The sequence below is a fragment of the Gallus gallus genome, chromosome 1 (genome assembly GCF_016699485.2).
Source record: "Gallus gallus isolate bGalGal1 chromosome 1, bGalGal1.mat.broiler.GRCg7b, whole genome shotgun sequence".
NCBI classification, from domain to species: Eukaryota; Metazoa; Chordata; class Aves; order Galliformes; family Phasianidae; genus Gallus; species Gallus gallus.
This window is the reverse complement of record NC_052532.1, coordinates 97479414-97503774: the sequence shown is the minus strand read 5'-3', so window position 1 is coordinate 97503774 and position 24361 is coordinate 97479414. Positions and strand designations below refer to the sequence as shown.

At 37.8% G+C, this 24361-nt stretch overlaps 1 protein-coding gene across 12 annotated transcripts in view; it reads left to right on the top strand.

Annotated features, from left to right (window-relative positions):
- The first annotated feature begins 544 nt into the window (after positions 1 to 544).
- ROBO2 (roundabout guidance receptor 2) overlaps positions 545 to 24361 on the top strand; it is a 461934-nt gene continuing 438117 nt past the window's right edge. For all 12 annotated transcript variants that reach the window (XM_040649984.2, XM_040649974.2, XM_040649960.2 and 9 more), the window contains exon 1: positions 545 to 1413. In XM_040649984.2, the coding sequence (XP_040505918.1) occupies positions 1359 to 1413 (55 nt within the window). In that variant the 5' untranslated portion in view covers positions 545 to 1358. The remainder of the gene's footprint in view (positions 1414 to 24361) is intronic.

Here is a 24361-nt window from a genome sequence, read left to right as displayed (position 1 = left end):
CCGCCGGGGCGAAACTTTCCAGCTCCGGGAACTGTGCCGCAGCCGACGGCCCCGTAGGGTCCGCGTGCACTGTAGGTCACGCGTGAGCCATCTGTACCTATCTGTGTGCAACCGCCTCTCTTCTCCAAAGAACCCCCCCGCCCCCAGCACCGGGGCAGATCCCCGCGCGGGTCTCGCTCCCAAATGTGCGCGGGCAGCAGTCAGGGAGCAGCGTCGTGAAACCGCTCATCCCAGATCGGCGGGGTGCGGTGAGGGGCACCCCAGTGCGGAGGAGAGCCGGGGGAGCCCGCCGGCAGCACGCCCGCTTCACAGCTCCGCGGCAGCCTGCTCCTATCTCCGTCCCCATCTCCCTACCCCGGGCGGAGAGGGACGCGTGGGTGTGGAGCGCGGCGCTTTAGTCCACACCCCGCAGCCTCCTTCCCCAGGCAGCCTCGGGAGTCGCGCACATTCTCCTCCCTCTCTCTGCCAGCCGGTGTGTCCGCGGCGGCAGGAGGCGGAGGGGCGGGAGGGGAGAGGCGAGGCGAGGCGGGCGCCGGGGCCGCCCGGGAGGGAGAGAGGCGGCGGCGGCGGCGGCGGGAGGTCCCCGCAGCCTCTCTGTGCTGCACGCAGCCCGCCGCCACCGCTGCACGGCAGCAGCTGCTCCACGGCGGAGTTGCTGCCCTCCAGCAGTTCCGCTCCGGTTCTCAGCGAGGAGGGAGGTGTAGGAAGAAGGGCTTTATTTCGAGGGGATGCTGAGAAAGCCGTTCCCTCCTGTAGCACGTTGCCTGGGCGTTCCTATTATGGAAGTTAAGTGAGAAACTCTGCAGCTTGAACTGATTTGGGGGGGAGAGAGAGAGAGAGAAAAGAAAGGGGTAGGACGAGGGGAGAGGAAAGCAAAATAGCCAAATCAAACCAATGGTTTTCCTGCAAAGTGCCAGGAAGTTTGCGGAACACTTTCTAGGAATCAGGTCCTTTCTCAGAGCCTCTCCTTGTCTTCCGAAGAAAGAGCTTGCTTTTGGATTGCCATGGAGCCTAAAGAGAGCCTTAGACACACTTGAATAATTCCTCAGCTTGGGCTGGATTGGTGGTAATTTAGGAAGGAGCGCGTGTGCTAAGCAGAAGCTTTCGGAGCTCGCTGCCTGCTCTAATCTGTATGGATCTAAAAGTGTCACATTCAAGACCTTTCCATCTGCAGCTTTTGATTGCAAGATTTCCCTTTCCGCTTTAAGCGGCTGCTAGGAAACTGAAAACTTTTGGACCTACCTCTCGCTATCTTTGGATACTTTTTTTTCTTTTTTTTTTCTTTTTTTTTTTTTTTTTGTTTGGATCTCTGTGGAATTGCTCTCGAAAACGATCGGGATTGCTTTTAATATGTCAAAATGGGTCTGCTGACGCCACTCCTGCTCTTTGGATTTGCATTTTTTCAAGTCTACGGTAAGTTCGCTTATTTTAGATGTGCCATTTCTCCCCAGAATTCCCCTCCAGCTGAATTTGATTTGGGACAGCACATGGACGGCATTATGAGCTTTAGTGTTACAGAGCCTTAAGTTTGTTTCTGGTATAAAAATGGCATTTCGGGGGGTAGGGTGTGGGGAAAAGGGAATGTATGTTTCTAATAAGCAGTTCTTTCCCTCTGCTAACTTGATGGAAAAGTAGCTTGTGAGTGGAAGAATATCAGCTTGAGGTGGTAGGGAAGAGAAGCGATCGCCGTGCTAAATCTTTCATTAATAGGAGGTGCTGGTAGGGAAGCGGGAAGGAAAAAAGAAAGGCGGGGAGCTCTTGTAACCGATATTACTTCGCCTGCTTCTATTGTTAAACTTTCCGCCGGGAGAGCCTGCTGATGAAATAAATAGGTGAGCTGTGCCTCTGCGCCAGGTGAGGAGAACTGGCGACTTTCCAGAGTCCCTAAACACCTCCTTCGCCGGCGGCGGAGGACGGAGCGGGCGCCGGTGAGCACATCAGAGCGCAGCACGGCACAGCCCCCCGTGCCCGCGGGGCCGGGCAGGTGCGGCGCGGCCAGAGGGGCGGAGGGAGTTGGCGGGGAGACCCTCCGCCCCTTCGTGACGGGCTGCCCGTAGGGAGCGTTGTCGGGAAGAGTTGGAGGGAAAGGCTTTTTTTCTTTTCTTTTTTTTTCTTTCTTTCTTTTTTCTTTCTTTCTTTCTCCCCCCCTTCTCTCCACTCTTTCTTCATCTCCCCATTGAGTTTGCTCTGCAACGTTTCTTCCATTTTCAAGTTGAAGTAGTGGCCGAGGGAATAATATGAATATAAATGAGCACTTACACGCTTTAGTAGGGCGGCAACTCCAGGGCAAGGGTAAAATATCTTTCCAAGTGGGGCTGGCGCTGTACTGCAGCGTAGACGTTAAGTGCACTACTAGATGTGAAGCAAGCATCTCAGCAGCATGCAGTACTACATGTGCTGGGACCAAATGTCTGGCAGCCCTCCTAATATTGAGCATTTGCATCTCTAAGCAAAGAGCCTAATACCTGGAACCCTGGCTATTTCTGCCTGATAGAGAAAACTTTGTTCCAGGAAGCTGCTGCTTACAGTACTTAGCGTATCAGTCTTTAAGCGAGGACTCTGGGGTTATTGTTTGCTAGCCTGCTCTGGGTGTTTCTGCCCCTCCTCTCCCCCAGCAAGTGAGGAACCAGACGAGAAGAGGGAGACCTTCAAGTAGAGCTTTACATTGGTTGCATAATAAGCCATACTGCTTAACATTCAGTTTGGTCTAGTGATAAAAAATTAATAATTTTCTTTTTTTGTTTGTGTGTGTGTGTGTAATATATGTACACGCTAACCAGTAGGAAGCTGGAACTATGAATGGCTTTAGTAGAACATTTACATCTGTTAACTTGGTTGTGATTTTGTGGGGATTTTTTTTTCCTACTTTAACATATTTTGATTCACAAGGCCACCAATAGCAGAGAGATTTTTGTATATAAACTGAAAACATCGGGCTGTAGAAATGTAATTATTAGTAAGTGTTTAAAATTGTATGTAGCTAGAAGGAAGACAATTAAAGCGCTCAGTGAAAGTGACAGAGTGAATCAGAGGAGCTTGGTGTTACAGAATGTAATTAATGTACCAGGCTGTTTGGTGATACATGAAACAAATGCAATTAACCAGCTTGCTGGAACGACAGGAGCAAGACGTAATTTATTCTGTTTTTGTCATGGGGAGCACAAGTAGAACCTTTGTTCTGTTTTAGCCTTATAGGACAAGGGTGGGAGGTGTAAGTGAAGCATGTAAGTAGTGTAGAGCTGTACCATTAAGGGGAAATTAAAAAAAAAAAAAAAAAAAAAAAAAGCCAAGAAACTGCCCAGAATACATGCGATCCCACCCTTTCATGGGGAGATGTTGCAGAGACTGTGTCAACTTTGCATATGTTAACAACACTTTTTCTTTTTTTTTTTTAAGCCAAATAAAAAACCCCACCAAAAATACGTAAGCTGCCAATTTTGTGGATGGCACATCATGACAAAGTACAGATTGTTGAAGTGTCTAACAAGTAGCTTTGGAGAAATACTGGCATACAAGCTTGGCATGTGGTATTTTTGTCCCTTTATAAGCGTGATAATTATGATTATACCTTAGGGTGACATATACCACCAGTTGCTTTGAAAAGATATGTATCAACATCAGCACTATTCATGATACTTTAAGAAAAAAGGTGAAGTCGGCTTGACTAATAAATCCTTGGTCAGTTTTCTATGTTTAAATTTACCTTCTAATACATTTTTTGTTTGTTTGTTTTTGAGGGTAGCTTTGTTGTTGTTTTCTTTGTTTGGTTTGGTTTGATGTGGTTTTTTTATTATTTTATTTATTTAATTTTCTTGGCACGAGGTCCAAAGAAAGACACTTCAGTATCTGAGGCATGATAGCCACTCTTTTCTCTATGATATTAACTTTGCTCAGTGACTTAAAAATGATATTACATTGTACATAGTGGTGTAGATCAAAATGGTAATTTTTTTTTAAAGCATTCTGCCCATGCTTTGATGAGAACTGAAATTTGCAGAGCTCAATGAAAATGGCAGAAAACGTGGTATAGATACATAATTTTTACTGGGGTTATGATTTTCCTGTAGCCCTGCCCATATTCCTGGAGTCTGTTCAAGGAATAACTTCTTTAGCTGATGATCGTAGTTACTGTTCAGTAAGAATAATATCAAATTTGACACTGTACCATAAAATAAAATACTAGAGGTTAGGATTAAAGCAATTACATTTTTCTTTCACAGTGGTCAGTTGACTTTATTCTCATTGCTTTGTGGTTGGTTGTCTGTTTTTTTTTTGGTGGTGGTGGTTTTATTTTAGTTATCTTTAGTAAAGCTTGCAAGAAATAATATCAACAGAAAAGCTACTGTGTAGATGTTACCATAGACAATAGATTAAGTGGGCCAAGTGAGGGAAGACTCTCAGTGCTTTCAGGGAAATGACAACCTTATATGTCAGAGATGGCTTTTAGCCATTATCTTTTGAAAACTGCAAGTGTAATAGTCTTGTAGGTGTGATGGTGAGAATATGAGAATAGTTTTATAAAAGCAGAGTTATAATATTCTTTTCAAACGCATTTGTTTTCTTAATGGAAGGTATGCATCTAATATGATGGTTCAGGAATTCTGTCTCATGTTTTCTATTAGAAAGTTTTCTCTCCCCCCCCCCAAATTAATTTTATTTCTTCACACCAGCAAAGTACATGTCTGTGGCCTTGTACGGATCTCAGTTGCTCATCAGAAAACATGGCTTACTTATAAAGCTGGAATATATTCTTTCAATCAGTATTTGAGCTGACAGGGTCTTGATCTCTTATGTGAGTTTCACTGTTGTCGGATAACCTTTACTTCTGTGGAACATGTGCATTTTAATACATTAAAATTCTGTTGAAATGAAGAGTTTGTGTTTCTGTTTCCTTTAGCTTGTTCTTCTGCAGCACCCAATTCTGCAGAGCATTTAGGTGCATGATTCCATCACTTATCCAGAACCTCAGTGAAGTTAATATGAATTTAAACATGTGTTCCAAGTTAATGATATGCTTGAAAACTTTGCTGAGTAGGGAGGAATTTATGTCCATGATGAAACGTTGTGCTGAATTAGTCTTAATGTTTTTCTTTCCTTACTTCCTGTCTGCTAAGTTACTGCAACAGTATGTATTTATGTGCAAAAGACGGGCAATGAGAAAATGCTGTCATAGCACTTCAGAGATGGATACGTTTGCAAAGTAATTTGATAGTCTAAATACTTTATTTTGTTCCTTTGCTGACTTGGTACACAGCAGTAGGTCTGATAGCACATAGTTCTTTCAGAAAAAGCAGAATAGAGTGTTTAAAACTTTTTAATGAGTTACACTTACTATAGTAATACTACCAATGGGAACTTTCTGGGATGATGAGGTTAATGTTGCTTGAGGAAAATGTGCGGCAAAGCAAGCTAGTAGTAGCAATGCTAGCAAGAAGTAGACAGAAGGATTTAAGTCGATTTTTAGGGGATATGTTATCAGTGTCAATAATATGCACTAGAAATTTCAGTGAGAGAAAGTGAAGGCTTTGACTGGTCTGTCCAGTCGACTCCTTTTCTGGGACTTGCTCTTTTGTAATATTGCTGAGTAGTCTCACAGTACTAACCTCAGAACATGCCCTGTCCGTTGCTGAACCATTTAGTGGAAATTACTAAAGAGTATGCAATGACTTTTTAGCCATTTGCTAGCTTTGAATTGCTATTCAAATATTGATCTCAGTTAAATAGATTGCTAACAGGTTCTGTACATTCTGTTTCAACCACCTACAAGGAACACTGCTGTCAGTTTTTATCTGTTATCTCAGCTGGTGTGGCAGAGGTTGCTCTTCCTGTGGCTGCCATCTGGCTCACCACCTTTCCTACCAACCTTGTAGAGGATACTTAATAATCATATTGATGTTGATTCTTGCCAAGAAACTAGCTTACTGTTAATCATTTCTACATTTCTTTGGGAATCTATTTTGTGTATAGAAGAAATTTTACTGTGCAGAAGAAAGCATGTATTTACTCTTGCCAAGTAAATGTTTTGGGTTTTTTTTTTTTTTTTTTTTTTTTTTGGTTCTGTCTGAAAAGGCATTTCTTACATGTAAGTTTATTGTGTTACTTGAGTGTTCTTGAATTTTTATACTACACGTTTCTTATACATTCCAGAAATTCCTTTAAAGTTTGGTTCAGAGGACAGTATGGAATCATATATTAAATCTCTATTTCCTCAGTGGTGTTGAGGGTGATTTTTTTTTTTTTTTTTTAGAGGACTGTTTATGTGGACTATTATTTATGAAATCTCTTCGAAATAGTTGCATGCAAAAATAATTTTTGGTATGTAGATTTTGGTTTCACTCTCTTTACTCTCAGGCTGGGTTTCTCCTACACGATACAAACAGTGGACTCTGCTCTTGAAATTATGAGTCCACAAGTCACACTGAGCTGCCAGTGTTGTCCTCTGTCAAACCCTTTTCTTAACATAATAACTATTAATCGTCTGTTGTCAAATGCTTTTCATTATTGTATCAGATAATTAAATTAGGCCCCATTAATTTAGGACATGATTACGTTCCACTTAAATCTGCAGCAATTTTGTTACTTAGTCCTCCATGAAAAAGTCCTTTTGAAAGCAGGTAACATCTTGAGTTATTGTAAGACACACATCTTAAACCATTATTTCTTCTTTATAAATGCAAGCTTCTTATAATATGAAGTTGGCTGTATCCTCCCATGGAGATAGCTTCTAAATAATAGAGGGTGCAAGTCCATACTGCTGATTCAGTCCTACCTACTCTTTGCTAGTTCTATAATGCTGTTTTTACTAATGCAGAGTACCTCTACAATAACAAAGCTACTGCTTGTGCTGAGTTGTGGATTTAATGATATGAATTCCAAGCCAAAAGTTCATGAAGTAAGAAATGGCTTTTTAATTCCATCTCTGCAGCTTATCTTTGCTTTGCTGCCATGGAGGGGAGCCAAGATGTGCTCTTAATTTTATTAAAATAATACCCTTCATAAATAAATACATGAGCAACAATACACAAACTAACCAGTAGTATCCATGTAATAATTTACCTGGAAGTTTAAGCCAAAATGTCTGTTGTGGCATGTGGTCTTTTAACATATATTTATGCATTGTCTGTATGGCTTTTGTGTAGTGTGCCAAGGCTCGAAGAGTCTCTGTAATGTGCATGTCATAAATGAAGGTTGGACAAATAATGCAAAGAATAAATGGCCAGAAGCCAGTTGTAAAACACAATAAACTATGTATTTCAGTTCTGTTCATTGCTTGCCGTTGACTGCAAGAGAAACTGGATAGAAAAAAATTAACCTTTTAAAACCAAAATGTCAGGTAACTAACATTCATCAACTTCTTTCTCATTCAAACTGAATGGAGTAACTGCTCATGCAAGTGTTCCAGGGGTACTTTTTTACTGCTGAGAAAATGTCAAGAGTTAAGAAGTGATTATGAGAAGTATTTTAATGATGCACAAACCCTGTAATAATGATTTCTCAAGCTGTCATTCTGTGCTGTTTTCAGAGTCTTCATGTCTTGTAGTCCAAATGATTTGATCCTGGCAAAATAAGTGATCAATTTTTACCTAACGATTTATAGTATATCCTGATGAGAACTCTGCAGATAAAGGATGGATAATAGTTTCTTGGAGATCAATACTATGAAGAATTCAAATGACATAATAATGCCTTTAGACCTAGATCTGCTTGGAAATCATGTCAGAGGCATATGTCTCTTTTTCAAATGTATATTTTTTCCCTAGACAACTTACTCTTCTCTTTGGTATCTTCACTTCATATTGGAGGCTACAGAAAGGGGCATTCTCTATTTCATGGAATCATAGAATCCTTAGAGCTGGAAGGGATCTCTGACGGCCATCTAGCGCAACTCCCCTGTAATGAACAGGAACATCCACAGCTCAATCAGGTTGCCCAGGGCCTGATGCACTGAAAGTCTCCAGGGACGGGGCGTCAACCGTAACACTAGGTAACCTGTTCCAGTGCCTCACCACCCTCACTGGAGAGGAAAAAAATAAAATAAAATTAAAAAAAAATCCTTAAATTTATCTTTTCACATATGAAATCTTGTGCTCAAAACACAAAACACTGTGTCCCCCTCAGGACCTGGAATTGCTTGTTGGTCCTGTGTGTACAGTAGCACTGTCCTTCTCCAGCAGTCTTCTGGGGAGATAGATGTCACTGTAAGCTGAGAGGAGAGGGATTGTAGCCTAGTTCCTAGCTTAATGCATTACAAGACTGCACAGTTTTTTAGCAGGGAATGAAGAAATACAGAAGCAGGGGAGTTGGGGTTCAAGGCATGTGGCGAGGTCAGGCAGCATGGAGAGTAAAGACAAGAGCGGAGTCCTGTTGTCATGCTCGATGTGATAGTGCTGTTTCCCTATAAATTTGGTGTTGCTTTATATGCAGTGTGTGTAGACTTTATATTGTTGTTATGTCATTTATAGATCACCTATCCGTGGGGCAAATAAGCCTTTCTGTTAAATTGTTAGGATCCAGATTTGTTAGGAGTGGATGAAAGTAAGTACTAGATTGTAATTTGATGCAGTGAGCTAAGGTGTTTGCTGGCCTTAAAGTGGTATATTGCAAAAGTGTTGTGAAAGATTGGCTGGATTTTTTATCTTTATTTATTTATTTATTGTGTATATACTTTTATGATATGTTAAAGAAATTCAGTGGACTAACTAAAATATTCAGTTTACATCAAGGTAACAGCTATTAAACAAAGAACTTTCTGTGTGGAAGAAAACAACTGTCAGAAACACTGCAGGCTGTTACTGCACTTTACCCTTGATCTATTACATCTATTTTGTTACCAAACAGGATGAGACCAGGCTGTTTTTTCTATTGTTTCAGTATTTCAGAAAAAAATCACAGTGCTTGGGATAAGTGGATCCTATGGTAAAGTTGTCGTCTTATACTGCTATCTTTAAAACTATTTCTCTATCTAAATATGTGTATGTAAAAATATCTGTGTGGCTGTGCAATTATATATAGTTCTATATATACACACTTACAATGAAAGAAAGTAACTTTAGAAAACTTTGAGGAGTACAGTATATGTCCGTGAAATCAAAACTAAACAGTGGTAGGAACTGTTAGAGCACAGAATTAAGAGAAAATGAAATGTGCGGCAAGAAGAAAAATATGTCTAATTATATATGCATCTGTGCAAAACTGAACTGTTTATTATTATTTACCAAATTGTTTTTGACAACTCATCAATTTAGGGTGAAATGTAGAAGAACATGTTTGGCTTTGTATGACCCCAAATTACTCTGTTCTCCCTTTCAGCAGAGACATGCCTTTTTTCCTTAAGTGATTTTTGGTTGCTAGGAGAAGTGCAGTAGGCTGCCCTGCTCTTACCCCGCAGTAAAACCAAAGAGTGTATTGAGGTAAAGAGAAGGGCAAAGCACAGTACAGCCATGAATCTCAAGTTGTCTCTAATACATCCACTTTGTTCCCACTTTTTCTTTGAAAACTTTTGTTTTCACTGATGGTGTTTCTTTTCAGCTGATCTCTCTAAAACCATTCAGGGTGGGGCGCGGGGGGGAGGAAATGCTGTTAAGAGTCTACTCATCGGAACAAAAAAAGGAGAGACTTTAAGAGTTCATGGATCCATGGTAGTAGCAATACCCAATTCACTGAATAGCTTTAGTCAGCTCCTCTTAAAAGTGGATGATTTATACTTCTTTCTTTTTCCTCCTCGGACTAGAAAGTACTCAGAAGGTCTTAACGGTGCTCCTGCCAGTTGGTGTGCTAGATATTGAGATTGTTTACAATCTTTAAACCCTGTTCTTGAAACATGATAGGAGAATTCAGATAGTAACATTGTATAAAGTTATTGGAATTAGAAAGAAAACTGTTAACTACTGTGTTACTTTAGTTTATGAAGCCCTTTTATTTGTTCACTAGTTTACACTTTTTGAACTAACTGTAGACCGTGGTCATCACCTCCTTCACTCACTAAGTAATGAGCTAAAAATCTGCTTAACCAGGTGCCTAATTTCAAACCTTTTCAATTAAAATTGGTTTAATGTAGCTAGACGTTTTGGCAAGAGGAATAGATTAAATAATATTGTCAATATAAAGATGATCAAAATCATGAGAATTGTGAGAGATTTCACTTGAAATTGATTGCAGAATGGATGTGTAGACAATAGTCTTTTTTCAAGTGCTTAATGAAAACCTATCCTTAAGAACTGTCTTAAAACAACTAATATTGAGAAAGAGAGCTGAAGAAATCATTTGTGTGAGTCCTTTGAATGAGGATGTAGAACATGTGACTGCTGAGAACTGTGATTTGTGCTGTAAAAACAGATGACTGCGAACAGAGCAGTTCTCTGTATCATTCCTTAACAGGAATAAGTGGTGAATGGCTAAGCATCTCATTACCAATTTAGAAGATCCCATTGACTCAATTTAGTGACATGCAGATAATAGAGAAATTCGATGATGATGTAATTGGAAAAATAGAGCAGCAACTTCTGCCGATTTGTTACTCGCATTTGAACAAAACAGGTTTCATCCATATTTCTGAGGTTATTGGGTAGCCTGGCATTACTGGATTGAGTCCCAGTGTAGTTTAATGGTATCTGTGTCTATTTAGATCAAGGCTGAATGTGTCCCTGGGGAAAAATGAAGATGGAAGAGATGTAAGTTAAATTGCAGGGATCTTGTTATATCTTGCTGTCTGCTGACAGTGGGACATGTACTGTGAGTTGGTTTTTGGTTTGGTTTGGTTTTGTTTTTCTTCCTGATCCACCCAGAATTTAGGAGTGATTTAAATACTATCAGTACCACAGAATCTTTGGTTACTTCCATGAAAGCAGTGATTGCTGAGAGCAAATTTCCCTCATAAATTACAGCAAATGTTGCCTTAGTCATTCTTCAGTGTTAGTCCAAAAGTGTTGTTGTCCTTCTTCCTGCTGAATACTGGATGGGAAAACAGAAACATTTTTGTCATTGCTTGTAGGTATTGGTTAAAATTTGTTTCGACTACTAGCGTATTGATATAAATGATATGCCCACTATTACTCAGGAACATGTAGCAGAAAGGTGAGTGAGATTTAGCCTCTAAGATCTTGGTTCATGATGTGTGATGTGTGTCAGCACTGATGGTGGAACACAGAGAGGTAACAAACTGATGTTACTGCTGCATCTCTTTATCTTCCATTTAATGCAAGGGAACTTCTGAGGTCCACGAGGACAAAAATGGTAGAATTATGAACCATGAATCTGTCCCCTAGTAACAATTTTCCTTCCTCTGTCCCACCTCATTTCCTGGAGAAGAAGTGTGGAGGGTTATTCAACACAGTTGAATTTGGGGCAGTAGTCTCAGACAGTTGACTGGGGAGCAGTCAAACAGGTTGAGCTATGCCTGTCCTTCCTCATTTATTTATTTATTTATTTATTTTTAATTTTCACTCTGTCCCCTGCTATGTGTTCCTGGGAGTCTAAATATTCTAAGGAAGGTGACAAGAAAGAAGGGACCTGGTCTTGTCTGAAATTGGCGGAAAACTATTGTTACATACTGACATTCAATTGTCTATCCTTCCTGTTCACACTTTGCTTCATTAATAAGCTTAGTGCATCAAGTGAAGCATAATTTCTTCATAAAACTGGTCTGACAGAGCCATATTCATTTGTGGAGGAATCTTCTTTCAATTATAGGAGTATATATCTTTAACTGAAAAGATCAGCTATAGCCACAGTGTTGAACTGGGGAGGAAGTAAGGAAAAAAGGAAGGTTTATATACGCTTTTCCTGTCATATGATAATGGCAATTTCAGACTTTTCTTTTCCTTTCCTCTACTCCTGTTGATTCTATTTCCTAGATTTTGCTATAAGAAAGGCTTTTATGGCAAATTTCAAATGTGAAAGCCCTTCACTGCATTTGCATTTGGATGTGTGGTTCTAGAAGTCTTCCCCCTGCATAGGCCAGAAAACGGGAGAGGCACCTTAATTTTATATGGAAGTGGCTGTAGCTGAAATTTCTGGCCGTGGAGAAAAATGTACTATTGTGCAAATTTTCCTTTCCTGTGCTACTTGTCTGCTACTTTTATCCTTGTTTAATATTTCATTCCTCTAGCTTTCTTCCTTATGTTTCATAGTTGAAGACTTCTATCTTGTTTTCTTGTCAACTGTTTTAGTTTATTTTCCGTCCCTTTACTATTTCTGTTACATTCTTTTCTGGTTGATTTAGATTGCTTTTTTTTTTTTCATCATGATGCTTGACCATTAAAAAGGAAAGGACTGGAATAAAAAGTTGGGATTAGGGAGCGTTGTTAGTGATGGAGAAACAAGTATTAGAAAATTTGTTCTTTGGCAAGATTTTTGAGTTCTTTGTGCGTAGATAGCGTTTTATGGAGGCACAATCTTATGCCAGCTCTAACAAGTATCGGCAGAAAATTATTATTATTTCTTTTTAGAAGGATTTTATAGGTGTAAACCAATCTTACATGAAGTTGGAAAATGGTGCTGTCCTGAGCATAAGTAATTTAACCATATCTCGAGTCTATCTTTGAGTGTAGAAGCACATAGGATCACTGTCATGGAGAATCCTCTCCTCTAGTACAAAGAGTTACAGATAATCATTTTTATAAGTGGCTTATAAGATTTCCTATTTTTTTAGGTAGATGAGCATTCTGCAAAGTTACGAATGGACCTTTTTTTTTTAATTATTTTTTTTAATATAAGTAAATATAAACTGGGGTGTTGGCTCTGAATAAGCCATTCAGAGAAATAATTGTGTTCACACTGCTGTTGAAATCATTGGTATTATTTCTGTTTCTATTTCTTAATTTCTATTACGTATAGATAATTTCTATATAGTATATTAATACAATATTACACGTAATAAAATATAAATACAGTCTGTTGCATAGGAGGCACTCAGTCTTAAGAGGATTCTTAAGAGACAAGCCTTCTAACCTAGTAATTGAAATGTTTTTTGTGAAAGTTTATATTTATTATTATTATTATTTTTCTCCTAATTCACAGTTGATCCTAGTTGTATTGAAAAGCAAATGCAGTTATTTTCATGGTGATTATGACTTGTAACTTATGTATGAAATCCTGACTCAACAGAAGCTGCTGGGAATTCTGTCATCAGTGTTAGAGGTGCCACAGTTTTGTTTTTGGGGCGCTTGGTGTTTGGTGTATAGGAAGCAAATGTGAAGAAGGAAGTTTGTTTTTCAGTCAGTCTCTTAACCCCTGAATGACTTAAAACTAAACCCAGAGCTATGATCAGGAGGTTCGCAGATGCAGAAGGGTTCACCTGCACTCTATCCATTAGACAACCACCAGTCAGCCAGGATGCATGGCACACTTCAGTAGTAAACAGCGTGGACAGCAGCTTGAAAAAGATGTCTATGAATTCATAAAAACTACATTATTTCATCTACAAATGATGTCTTGCTGTTGAGTTATGAAGATCACCTTCAGCTGTATCTGTATAGACTTACCATTTTTGGTTTGTTAGAAGCTGGCAAAGTAGAAAGGCAGATGCATTGTTTGACATACAAATTACTTTCATGCCTCTTTGTGTTTTTGAACAGGATTCTTGCTGGTTTGAGTTGTATTTCCAGAGTAGTGACAAGAATGAAATAAATTCTGGCTCCAATTGAATAAAGAACAGTATGGGAATTAGCAGTACTTCAAAGGGGATTTAAAAAACAAACAAACAAAAAAAAAAACATGGTATGCAAGGGTTGGTCTCTTCTGCAATCTACTGTGATACATTTGGCATCTTTTGAGGTAGTATAATCATGTATTTTAAGGGTACAGGTCTGTATTTCATTATACATACTGTCATCAAAATCTAGGTCAAACTAAGTTAAAGGCTACATCATGTTAATCCCATGATATTCCTGTTAATGTGGTATACTGCTATTTCTGTCTGATGGGAAATCACCAAGATTCCCAGTGCCTGGGAAAGCCACTGAAGGGATGATTTTTGCCCACCTGATACATTTTGCAGTCATGTCAATGTAGGGAAGAGGGTGGAGCATACAAGAACTGGGAGCTGAAGCGTTAACTTAGCGTGCTACTTGTGTATTACTTGCACTGCGAAACTTATGCTGCTGTGGAAACTATAGGTGGGTAATATTTTAGCAAGTATAATCAAGACCAGTGTTTTTTCTTGTATGTCCAGAATACCCTTGTTCTGAGTCATGATTTGGAGTACTGTGTGCGGGAGAATTCTATGGTAAGTTTAAGAGGAAGATGGATTGATTCTTAAGAGATAGATAATTCTCAAGATTAATGTCTTTGCAGTGATAGATTCATTATATCTACTTTTTTTTTTCTTTTTTTTACCCCCCCCCTCAACACCTTTGAAAATTAACATACAGGCAGTGTTTTCACATCTAATAAGTGTGATATGTTAAGCTGGGGAGAGAAAATGTAGAAAAGGTTAGTTTTGATATTAACTCAGCTGGAGGCATGTTACCTAATGAATCACTAATACCACATCCTACAGTGTTTTGAGTGCTAGTAGTCTCTTGTCCAAACAAAATTCTTGTCTATCTTTTCTCATCTGAGCTTCACAGGGTCGTAATTCTTTCATCTGCTTTAGGAAGATGATAGTATGTTACTAGCTAGTAACCTAACTTAAGACTTCCCAAGCTAGAGCATTTTGAAAAGGTTTCTTTGGAAGTGAAACTTCTATGGAGAAATTGAAACACAAAACAAGAATAGTGGGCGCAAAAATGTTCAGCCTGTACACTGACTATCTGGAGAGGAAATATAATCATCAGTAATCTATGTTGAATGTTCACTAGGCTTTTCACATCAGATGTGGTTTGCATATATTATAGTTTATTAAAAAAAAAAAAAAAACAACTTGATAATAATTGATTTCATATGCACGTGATATAAATAACACCTAATTGAATATTGTAAGCCAAAGAAATAAATCAGCCAATAATTCAACTGGATATACTCTTGGTAAAACTGCCTTGTAGAGAGCTATAAATATACACTGCATATTATGTTTATGTGCAGTTATTTTTGCAATCTTTAAATGGCAAATAAAGCTATTGTTAACAGACCTCAAAATTGCTTGGAAGATATTCGCAGCATAGATTATTTTGAGGAAAAGAATGCATGTTTTTGTTAAAATATTTTAATAGTGTCTAAATGTTGGAACAAATAGATAAATTGTCAAAACAAATGATTAAAGATGTTTCTTCTGTATTTTAATGGAATAAATTCTGTAGATGGAGTATAAGCATTTTTCCAGCATACTGGCTAATACTGTCTGTCTGTAGAAAAAACTGGACTACAGAAAAGTATAAAAAATACTAATAACAATAACTGGTAGTAGGTATTGTTTGACCTAAATCGACTTCATGAAGTAAGGAAGAATTAAAAATTACACATCATGCAGGCATATTGTTATCTTCTTTTACTGTCTTCCATATATGTCCAAATAAGCAAAAACACTGGTATGGTTTTAGTAACATCATTAAAAGTAGGTCTAACTTTTTTATTTTTCTTTTCCACTAATGGAAGAGATTTTGCTTTGTAAGGATTTTTATATTTATTGAATGCTGCCAGTAAATATGGCAAAAATGAGATATGAGATTAGTCCACCAAAGTGTTTAAGAGTTCGTGGAAGATGTACCTGAGATAATGTAAGCATCACTAGCTCTTTTTCCTCTTTCTCCTTATCAGTGAAGGATCAATGCTTACAGCTTCTGTATGCTTCCCTTAACAAAATGAGAAAGACAACAATGAAAGGTCTGTCTGTCTGGAACCATGACTTTTGTTTTCATGAACCAAATATTTCAAACTTTTAGGGAAATATTGTTAAAACATAATATTCCTGCCATCTGCCATTTTTTGCTCACTTCAATGAGATGCTTTGGAGGTAAGTGAGAAGCGCTTCTTAACAAGTTCAGTATGGTACAATTCAGAATGTTTAGACTTGGTGAGATTTCTTTATGATATGAATAGGAAATTTATACAAGGAAGGTTATTAACAAATAGTAAAAACAGAGGGGAACAAATCAGTTGCTGATTGTTTGAGCTATAGACTTTTAATAGGTCGCATAAATGGAGAGATTCATAGTGTAACTACCTTTGTGATAGAAGCTGCAGAACACCAATGGTCCATGTAAGAGGAAAGATTAATGAATGTATTTATTTTCAACTCAAATATTATTTCTGAAAATTCCCCCTTTCTCTTTTTTTTTTTTTAACTTTTTTATATTGATAACTACAAGGTACAAGTCTTAACATTTGTACCAAGACTAGAATCGTATGCTTAGGTATACAGATATAGCCTGTTCACATTCTGGAGATGAATATGTAGTAAAAATATAAAGTGCATCCCACCCCCCTGAAATATATATATCTGTAGGTACTACATCTCAAAATCATCACTGAAAATATCAGCTATAAAGGAAATAGATTTAGGTCTTACTTGCATTGCATTCATGAAAAGACCTCTGGGGATAAAAGTAGAGGTGACAGATTACATTATTTTATGTTTATTCTTCATGAACTGTTTCCTGGTAATAGTAAAATGGTTTAAGTTGGTTTACTATCATCACAGAATCATAGAATGGCTCAGGCTGGAAGGTCATCTAGTTCAAACTTTCTGCCAAGAGCAAGGCTGCCCACCCCCAGCTCAGGCTGCCCAGGACCCCACCCCACCTGGATGAGTGCCTCCAGAGATGGGTCACCCACAGCTTAACTGGGCAGCCTGTGCCAGTTTCCTCCTATTATGTAAATCTCCCTCCTTTTAGTTTAAAACCATTCTCCCTTGTCCCGTCTTTTTGTTTAAAAAAAAAAAAAAAAAAAAAAAAAGTTGATCTCCCTCTTGCTCATTAATTCTCTGTAATTATTGGAAGACCTCAGTGAGGTCTCCTCATGGCCTTCTCTTACCTAGGCTGAACAAGCCCAGCTCCCTCAGCCTTTCTTCGTGGGAGAGGTACTCTGATAATCTTTGTGCCCTTCTCTGGATCTGTTACATCAGCTCTGCATCTTTCTTATGCTGGGGGCCCCAGTCCTAGACACAGTACCCCAGATGGGGTCTCCCGAGGGCAGAGCAAAGAAGGTAATCTGAATCTATTGTCTTGTAGTTTAAAGCCATAAACCCCTTGTCTTATTACTAGGTACTCTGGTAAACAGTATCTCCCTGTCTTTCTTGTAGGCTCTTTTTAAGTACTGATGGGCTGTTGATCAGACTGAGTGCCAGTGTGTGCTCTGAACTGTCAGAACTGTGTGGATGGTCTTGTGTGCTGTGTGCCTGGTGATCGACATGCTGATACAGTTGAGATAGCACAAACTATGGTTTCATAGAGATCCTTCCTTTATTATTTTATTCTTGTATATGTATTTCAAAGTGCCTATTAATTTGAGCAACACTTGAACAACCTTTAAAAGTGAAGTGGCAATCTGGTGTTGGTTACTGACATTATTTGTAAGCCAGAAATGATCTCCTAAACTGAAGAATTTCAATCAATGATTGTCGTGTCTTGTACTGTTTAGGCTATGCCATTTTAGTGTAACTGACCATCTTTTCAAACTGCATATCAGTGGCTAAACTTCAGTAGTCCAAAACAGAAGTTTGTGGGTTTTTTTTTAATACCTGACAGAGAATGTGTACAGTCTTTGGGTTGATAAAAATATAGTTTGAAAGAGATCTTAAATATTAAGAGAAGGTTTACATTTATTACAAGAGGTACTAGTAGATTGTTGGACAAAATGATGGCCTTTCACCTCCAAGGCAATAGTTTAAATTAGGCCCTGGATCCTAAGTTAATTGAGATGAATGGTTTTAGCTTTTCCCTGGTGTAATGTAGTCCATGCTACAAAATCACCATACATCTGTTTTTGCAGACTTGGCATAATTGGCATTCTCTTAGGACTGAGTTGGCATTGGAAGTGAACTATTTCTTACTGCTTAGGAGTATGTTCCTTCTAGGTCAGTGTAAATGTCATTGTTTGGTCTGAGGAAAAAAAATCTGCTTCTGCCCCTGTTAATAACCCATTGTTGAAAGACTATCAAGGATGGTTTAAGTGATGCAGCTTATCTTTTTAATTCAAAACCAAAACACTTAAGAGTAAAGACAAAGTAAATGATAGTGAGATGGAGACCTTATTTTCTTAGATCTTGTAGGAATTCAAAGGCTCAGAGACATTAAAGTAGCTTAATTTGTCATTCGCTAGTGATAGGTAGCCTAGGATTTCAACAATAGTCTTTTGAAGACTCTGGAAGAAGATATGGAAAGGAATACAAATTAATGACACAAATTAATGTAGAATACATTATTATCTACTAACAGCTAGATTGAACTTGAGTGAAGGAAAGAGTTTGTCATTCCTCCCAGGAGGCTCTCAAGGAATTAAAAAAATCCTTATTTCCTATCCTTCCTCCAAGGGAAAAACAATCTGCGTTGTACTGCAGTTGGCTGAAAGAATTTTTGTTTATTTTCCTGTTCTTGCCCTTTTATCTGATCAACTGAAGTTTCAGAGCCTGGTTTAGCTGGCAGAAGAAGAGATGGGGGAATGAAGGACTGAAAACACGATTCAACCCCTAGCATGTTTTGAAGTGTGTAAAGGCAATGAGGGAAACCCTGGCTGCATTTTGACCAATGTAGACTGTCTTGTGGTATCTAAGACAGTGTTCCTGTTGAGGTTATGGTGTGCTAAGTGCTGTGTTAGAGCAAATGGAGAAAGTGCTTCTCCAAAACCTATAGTTTTATACAAGAAAAAGATTGATGCAGGGATTTTGGGGGGGGGGGGGGGTAACAGGAATTCGGGGAAAAAAAAAAAAATCAGGAAGATGGTAGTAGTATTGAGTTCTGTTTGTTTCTCTTCTGCTACCAACAAGAGAAGTAACCTCCAAAAGGGAAAGCTGTCAAATTGTTTATATTTATATCTCTGAGTTCATTAGGGAACAATCTTCTCAAATTCAGGAGATATTGCAACATTACTTCCTGTTGATAGCTTATGTTCATGTTTTGGCTATATAAATAATAGGTCTTGAGAAATAATTTGTAAAATTTTCATCAGTTTATCAGATGTCTTTTTAAACTAAGAACTTGAAAAATACATTGCATTGAAATGTTTGATTTATTTTTTTAATGCATACAGACATACATCTATAAAGGAATCAGAAAAAACTACATAGGTGTACATAGAGGATTTAATATAACAAGTTACTGTACAGGTTTTAAATCTGAGTGAATATATGGAAATTTGATGTCAGGTTTAAGTATATGCTTGGAAATATGGACTTCTTTTTCAATAACAGATATCTGTGTTCATGGTGGAAGAGCCCTCTTCAGTTGTACTCACCAAAAAAGCATGGAATAAATTTTCTTATGTTGTGATTCATGCTAGCTAGCTACTGGGATTTCCAGTAATAGTAGATTGAATTTGGTGGTAAATTTTCTTAGATAAGCAGTTTTAATAGAACATGCGTCTCATCTTTTGCTGTATCATCTGTAGAATTTGTTGGCAGGAAAGGGAGGTGTGAGCTGGTCTAAGCCTTAAGTAGCTAAAAGGGATTAACTTTACACAGAGGGTTTATTAATGAAGACGTCACATTTAAGCAGGCACACGGAAGGAAAGGAAAGTGAGTTGTTGATCAAGGAAGCATTCTACCTACTTGTCCTGAACACTTTTTTTTTTTTAAACAATACTCAGTTGTAAATCTAATTGGATACTATTCTCTTATTTTGTCATAGAGCTTTTATTGCTGTTTGCCAGTTTCTCAGTAACTGGAAGTCAGAATAAAATGCAGTCTGTTGACATGACATGACAGGCAAACTGTATGCCCTGGTAGCAACTTCTATATTTAGTTGTTCTGCTACTTCATTTTTATTTGCTTCAAGGTAGATCCTATTATTGAGACAGTAAATAAATGATATTCTTGAGGTGATGACACCAAGAATGCTAAAATGCTAAACTTCTTTGTGATTTCCTTTAAAACAAACAAAAATGATTGAAAATTAGCTTTGTGAAATTAAGGGAGGAAAATGCACTAACTCTTATTTTTCTTAGGCTTTTTTTAGCTCAAACTGGGGAGTAGTATTTCAGTATGTGAATTTGTTTGTTTTACATGTTTGCTTATTTGCTTATTTGATTGATTGTGTACTCCTGCTTTGTTTCTGTTCTGTAAACAACCAGTTACCTTCCTGTGTTGGAGGCCAGCTGTGAAGTCCAAGTAGGAAAAGTAAAAATTCCCACTAAACCTCAAGAAGGCTTGGTGACAGTTAACAGTGTGGTCAGTCTGTTTCTGAGTGCTGGCTTCTCTAATTTTAGTTGGGAGGTGCACAGAACTGGTAGACCTCCTTCATTAACATGCTTTTTTTTTTTTTTTTCTTCCCTGAAAGCCTTTTGGTCTTATCAGAACACAAACTTTGTAGGAAGAGATCAAAAAGATATCAGAAATTTAATAAATAAATAAGTAAAACACATAAAAAAAACAACTGTGCTTGTTGCCTCTGATCCCTTCCCTTGCTTTCTAGTCATATCAGCTGCAGATTTTTGTAACAAGGCAAGCCACGTTGATCTACATTTCAAATGCATCTAGTTGCAGAGGCTGCTAGTGGATTTTAAGCAATATTTGATTTGCTCTTCTAGGTGGAACAGGCCAATTTTGGTTAATAGAGCATAAGGTAATTTTTATGCTTTCTAAAACATATATTTTTTTAATATGTTTATATATGCACACCTACATATATAGTAGAGTGACTGAGTGAGGCGTTCTACTTTACTTGTAGGAAATAGAAAGATTTTATTTGTAACAGAGAATATTGTTTTAATTGGATCCAAGATAAAAATGAACAGTCAATTAAGAAGTAGTTTTCATACAAAGAATGATAAAGCTATTACTTTGACAACCAGACTATGATCTCTCTGAGTTTATATCATACTAAGAACTAGTCGGAACATAACGTCATTCAAAAATAAGTCTATTTTAGCCTTTCAATATATTTACTCTGTCACTTTGGTTTCACAAATTATTCATACTGTTCTCATAAAACGTTGGCAGAAAATTACAGATAGACATTTCTTTTGTAGCTTTCAAATTACTTCAAAATGATGAAAGTTCGCAGCTGTTAATGTGGATGACTAAATTCAAAAAGTTCATTAAGCCAAACTGGATCATACCAATCTATCCACTTTTATTTTGTCTCATTGTAGATAAACAATGCATTTTGGATATTTAAATAATTCTCAGCTTCTAAGTGTTTGTGGCTTATTGACTTCCTGAGGTGATGTCTTAGTGATTAATTTCTTCTGCAAATTTAGCCAACTGTTTTTTTTAACCCCCAAATGATTTCCGCTTTGCTTTTTGATGTCTTTCTGAGTAGAAGCAACAAAATCATTCCAACAAACCATTTTCTGTAGTATTTGCTGATAGCTGTCTGTAGATCATTTCTCTTGCCTGGTGTTAGTAAAGACTACTGACAAATCTGAAGGAATCACTATAGATATTGTGGGGTTTTTGTTTGTTTGTTGTTGTTGCTGTCGTTAAATCAAAGAATATCAAATACCAAGAATAAATTTGGCACCTCTTAAACAGAAAACCAAAATAAGTTTAAAAATGCAGGCAATTCTGAATTATTACCTTTTTTTCACTGCCATAGTAATGTTGCCTGCAAACTTAGTAATATAATCATTTGAGGTTATTGCATTTGATTTTGATGTTAACCTTTAGGGTAGTTGATAAACTGACTTTCTTCTGGCAGGCATCATTAATAGGAGGGTCTGTGCTGTCCAGAATAATTTTCCTCACAATTAGTAGCATTGATCTTGTAGGTGCAGCAGCAGTTGAAGTTCCTTGAGGCAATCAGTGAGTTGAAAATGGTTGAAACAAGCACTGAACTGCAATCCAGTTGCTCCTTATTTGACTGTTGCAGCAGTAACATTTTTCTAATTATTGTTGTTGTTTATTGGCTGTTAAAAGTAATCAACAAAGTAGTAGCTTATATAGTTCACAGTTACGCTTCCAATGTAAGAAGTGAGAGCCTGGATTCACTAAAATGTTCTCTGTAAGATCAGTTCCAAGTCTATAAAAGACTCTCATGCAGAGACGCATAGACCTGATAGCTCAAATATCATCAAAGGTGTGATTGTTTTTTAAATTATTTTCTAGTTGAAAATACACACTTTATGCAATTTTATAAATAAATATTGTTTAATACTGATGGAGTGGGCTCATGTAGAGCGTTTACATGCCTATTTTGCTGGCTAGTAAGATTTCGTCAGAGATGAACATAATCTCTTAAAGTGGGTTCATCATTTGTATGGAAGTTAGAAAAATCAGCCCATGATTTTGTTGTGAGTGCATCTTGCCCACTGAACAGATTACGAAGAAGAAAAGGTTGGTGCTGACGTGGGCAGAGAAGTGGGAACTATAGAGCTTTTTGAGGGGTGCAGAAGGATTGTAGGGATGTTAAGGGAAAGGAGAATGAACAAAAAAAGCAGCGTAAGAGACTGTCTTGTAATGTTTCAAATGCAGACCATGGCTATAGGTGTAAGCCTTCCAACTTCAGTCTTGTTAGTCAAGAGTTAGATCAGCAGTGATGAGGGTTCAGTTTGAAAGAAATCTAATCACATGCTTTTTGTGTGTGTGAAAAATGACATTCTACATAAAACTTATAATAGCTTTCTTTTGGCTATTATATTCTGTCAAATGGCTGTTTTCATTTTACCATTAAAAAGGATTTTACTATATAAGCAGTGCTTTACTTCAACTTCTGTGGCATACTGGTGTGTTTGCTGCACAACCGGTGCATTTGCTGGGCATTACCTTTCTCTAAAGGGTCATCTCTGCTGACAGTCTTTTTTTTTTTTTTTAAATCAACTTGTTTAATGTCAAGGATGATTCAAACTTAATTAGGTGATCATTTTATTTGAGGAATAGCATGCAGGTGGTAACGCAGCATTTGATTTTTCAGAAAAAGATCATAAGCCACTGTATTATCCTATAAGTAAATATATATTGCAGTTTCCACGCATACTTCATTATGGATACTGCTGATGATCTTTCTAGTATCTCAAGCTGAAAAGGTTGGGATTGTTCAGCCTTGAGAAGAGAAGGTTCTGGAGAGAACTTGTAGGGCTTGCAAGAAAGATGGAGAGGGATTTTTACAAGGGTAAGTGGTGGTAGGACAAATGAGAATAGTTTTAAACTAAAAGAGGGATTTTTAGATTAGATATAAGGAAGATATTCTTTATTATGAGAATGGTGAGGCACTGGAGCAGGTTACCCAGAGAAGCTGTGGGTGCCCTGACCCTGAAGATGTTCAAGGCCAGGCTGATCAGCCTAGTCCTGTAGGATGTCCTGTAGGGACACATCAGTAGGATGCATCCCTGCCCACAGCTGATGAGTTGGAACTAAGGTGATCTTTAAGATCCCATCTAACCCAAACGATTATATGATTCTGTGATTCCAGTATACAGGGAAGATGTAACATCTCATATTGCAACAACTGTGTTTACAACAAAGAATAAAGGCCTGATCGGTATTCTGTGGAAAGCACCTTGGCTGCTAATCTCCTTTTGGCCTTTTAGGAAACAGAAAATCTTTTTCAACCAGTGAGGAAATGTGCATTTTGTCTATGTATGTGTATAAATAATATAAAAAAAAAGATGATGAATAGACAGTTGTATGTTTTTGTTTTGTTTTTAATTTTAGAAGGTACTAGTTGTTTATGGTATTGCAGTAATAAAAACTAGTAGTGTGGGAATTTCCACGGAATATGTGTAAAATTATTTTGAAATTATGAAACCTTATTTTTTTTATTTTGTGACTATGGTAATGTTAGAAACAAATCCTGGTGAAGTGAAATGGCATCTCCATGGCTCTAGAAATGCAAAGCTTCCAGTCATTCTGAGAGGGTAAAGATCAAATACAATAGATTAAGAGCTCATAGCTGAATATTAGCTGTGACTGTGCAGTGGCATAGTAGGAATAGAGTAGTATCAGCCACAAATTGTTCTAAGCCATCTGTGCATGCAGGGTATGCTGGAAGGTACCTTATTAAGATGAAAATACTATTTATTGCATACAGGTTTCATGAGTAGGTGGGAAAATATTTTGCAAACAACATCTGCATTTTAAAAATAGAAAAAAAAAAATGAGATAAAAGGTGATTGAACTACCTGTTACATAGCAGGCTGATGACAGAATGTGGAGTTCAACTCATATGTCATGTGTTCGGGAACATGTGTGACTGTATATGTGTGCTGGAGTGGCATATGTACCCTGACAAAATGAATTTGGTTTGAAAAGAATTTGATCAGCCTAGTATCCAAGAAAGTGTCTTGCCATCCACTGGGAGAACAAAGTGATGACAGAAATAGAGGACACTATTGT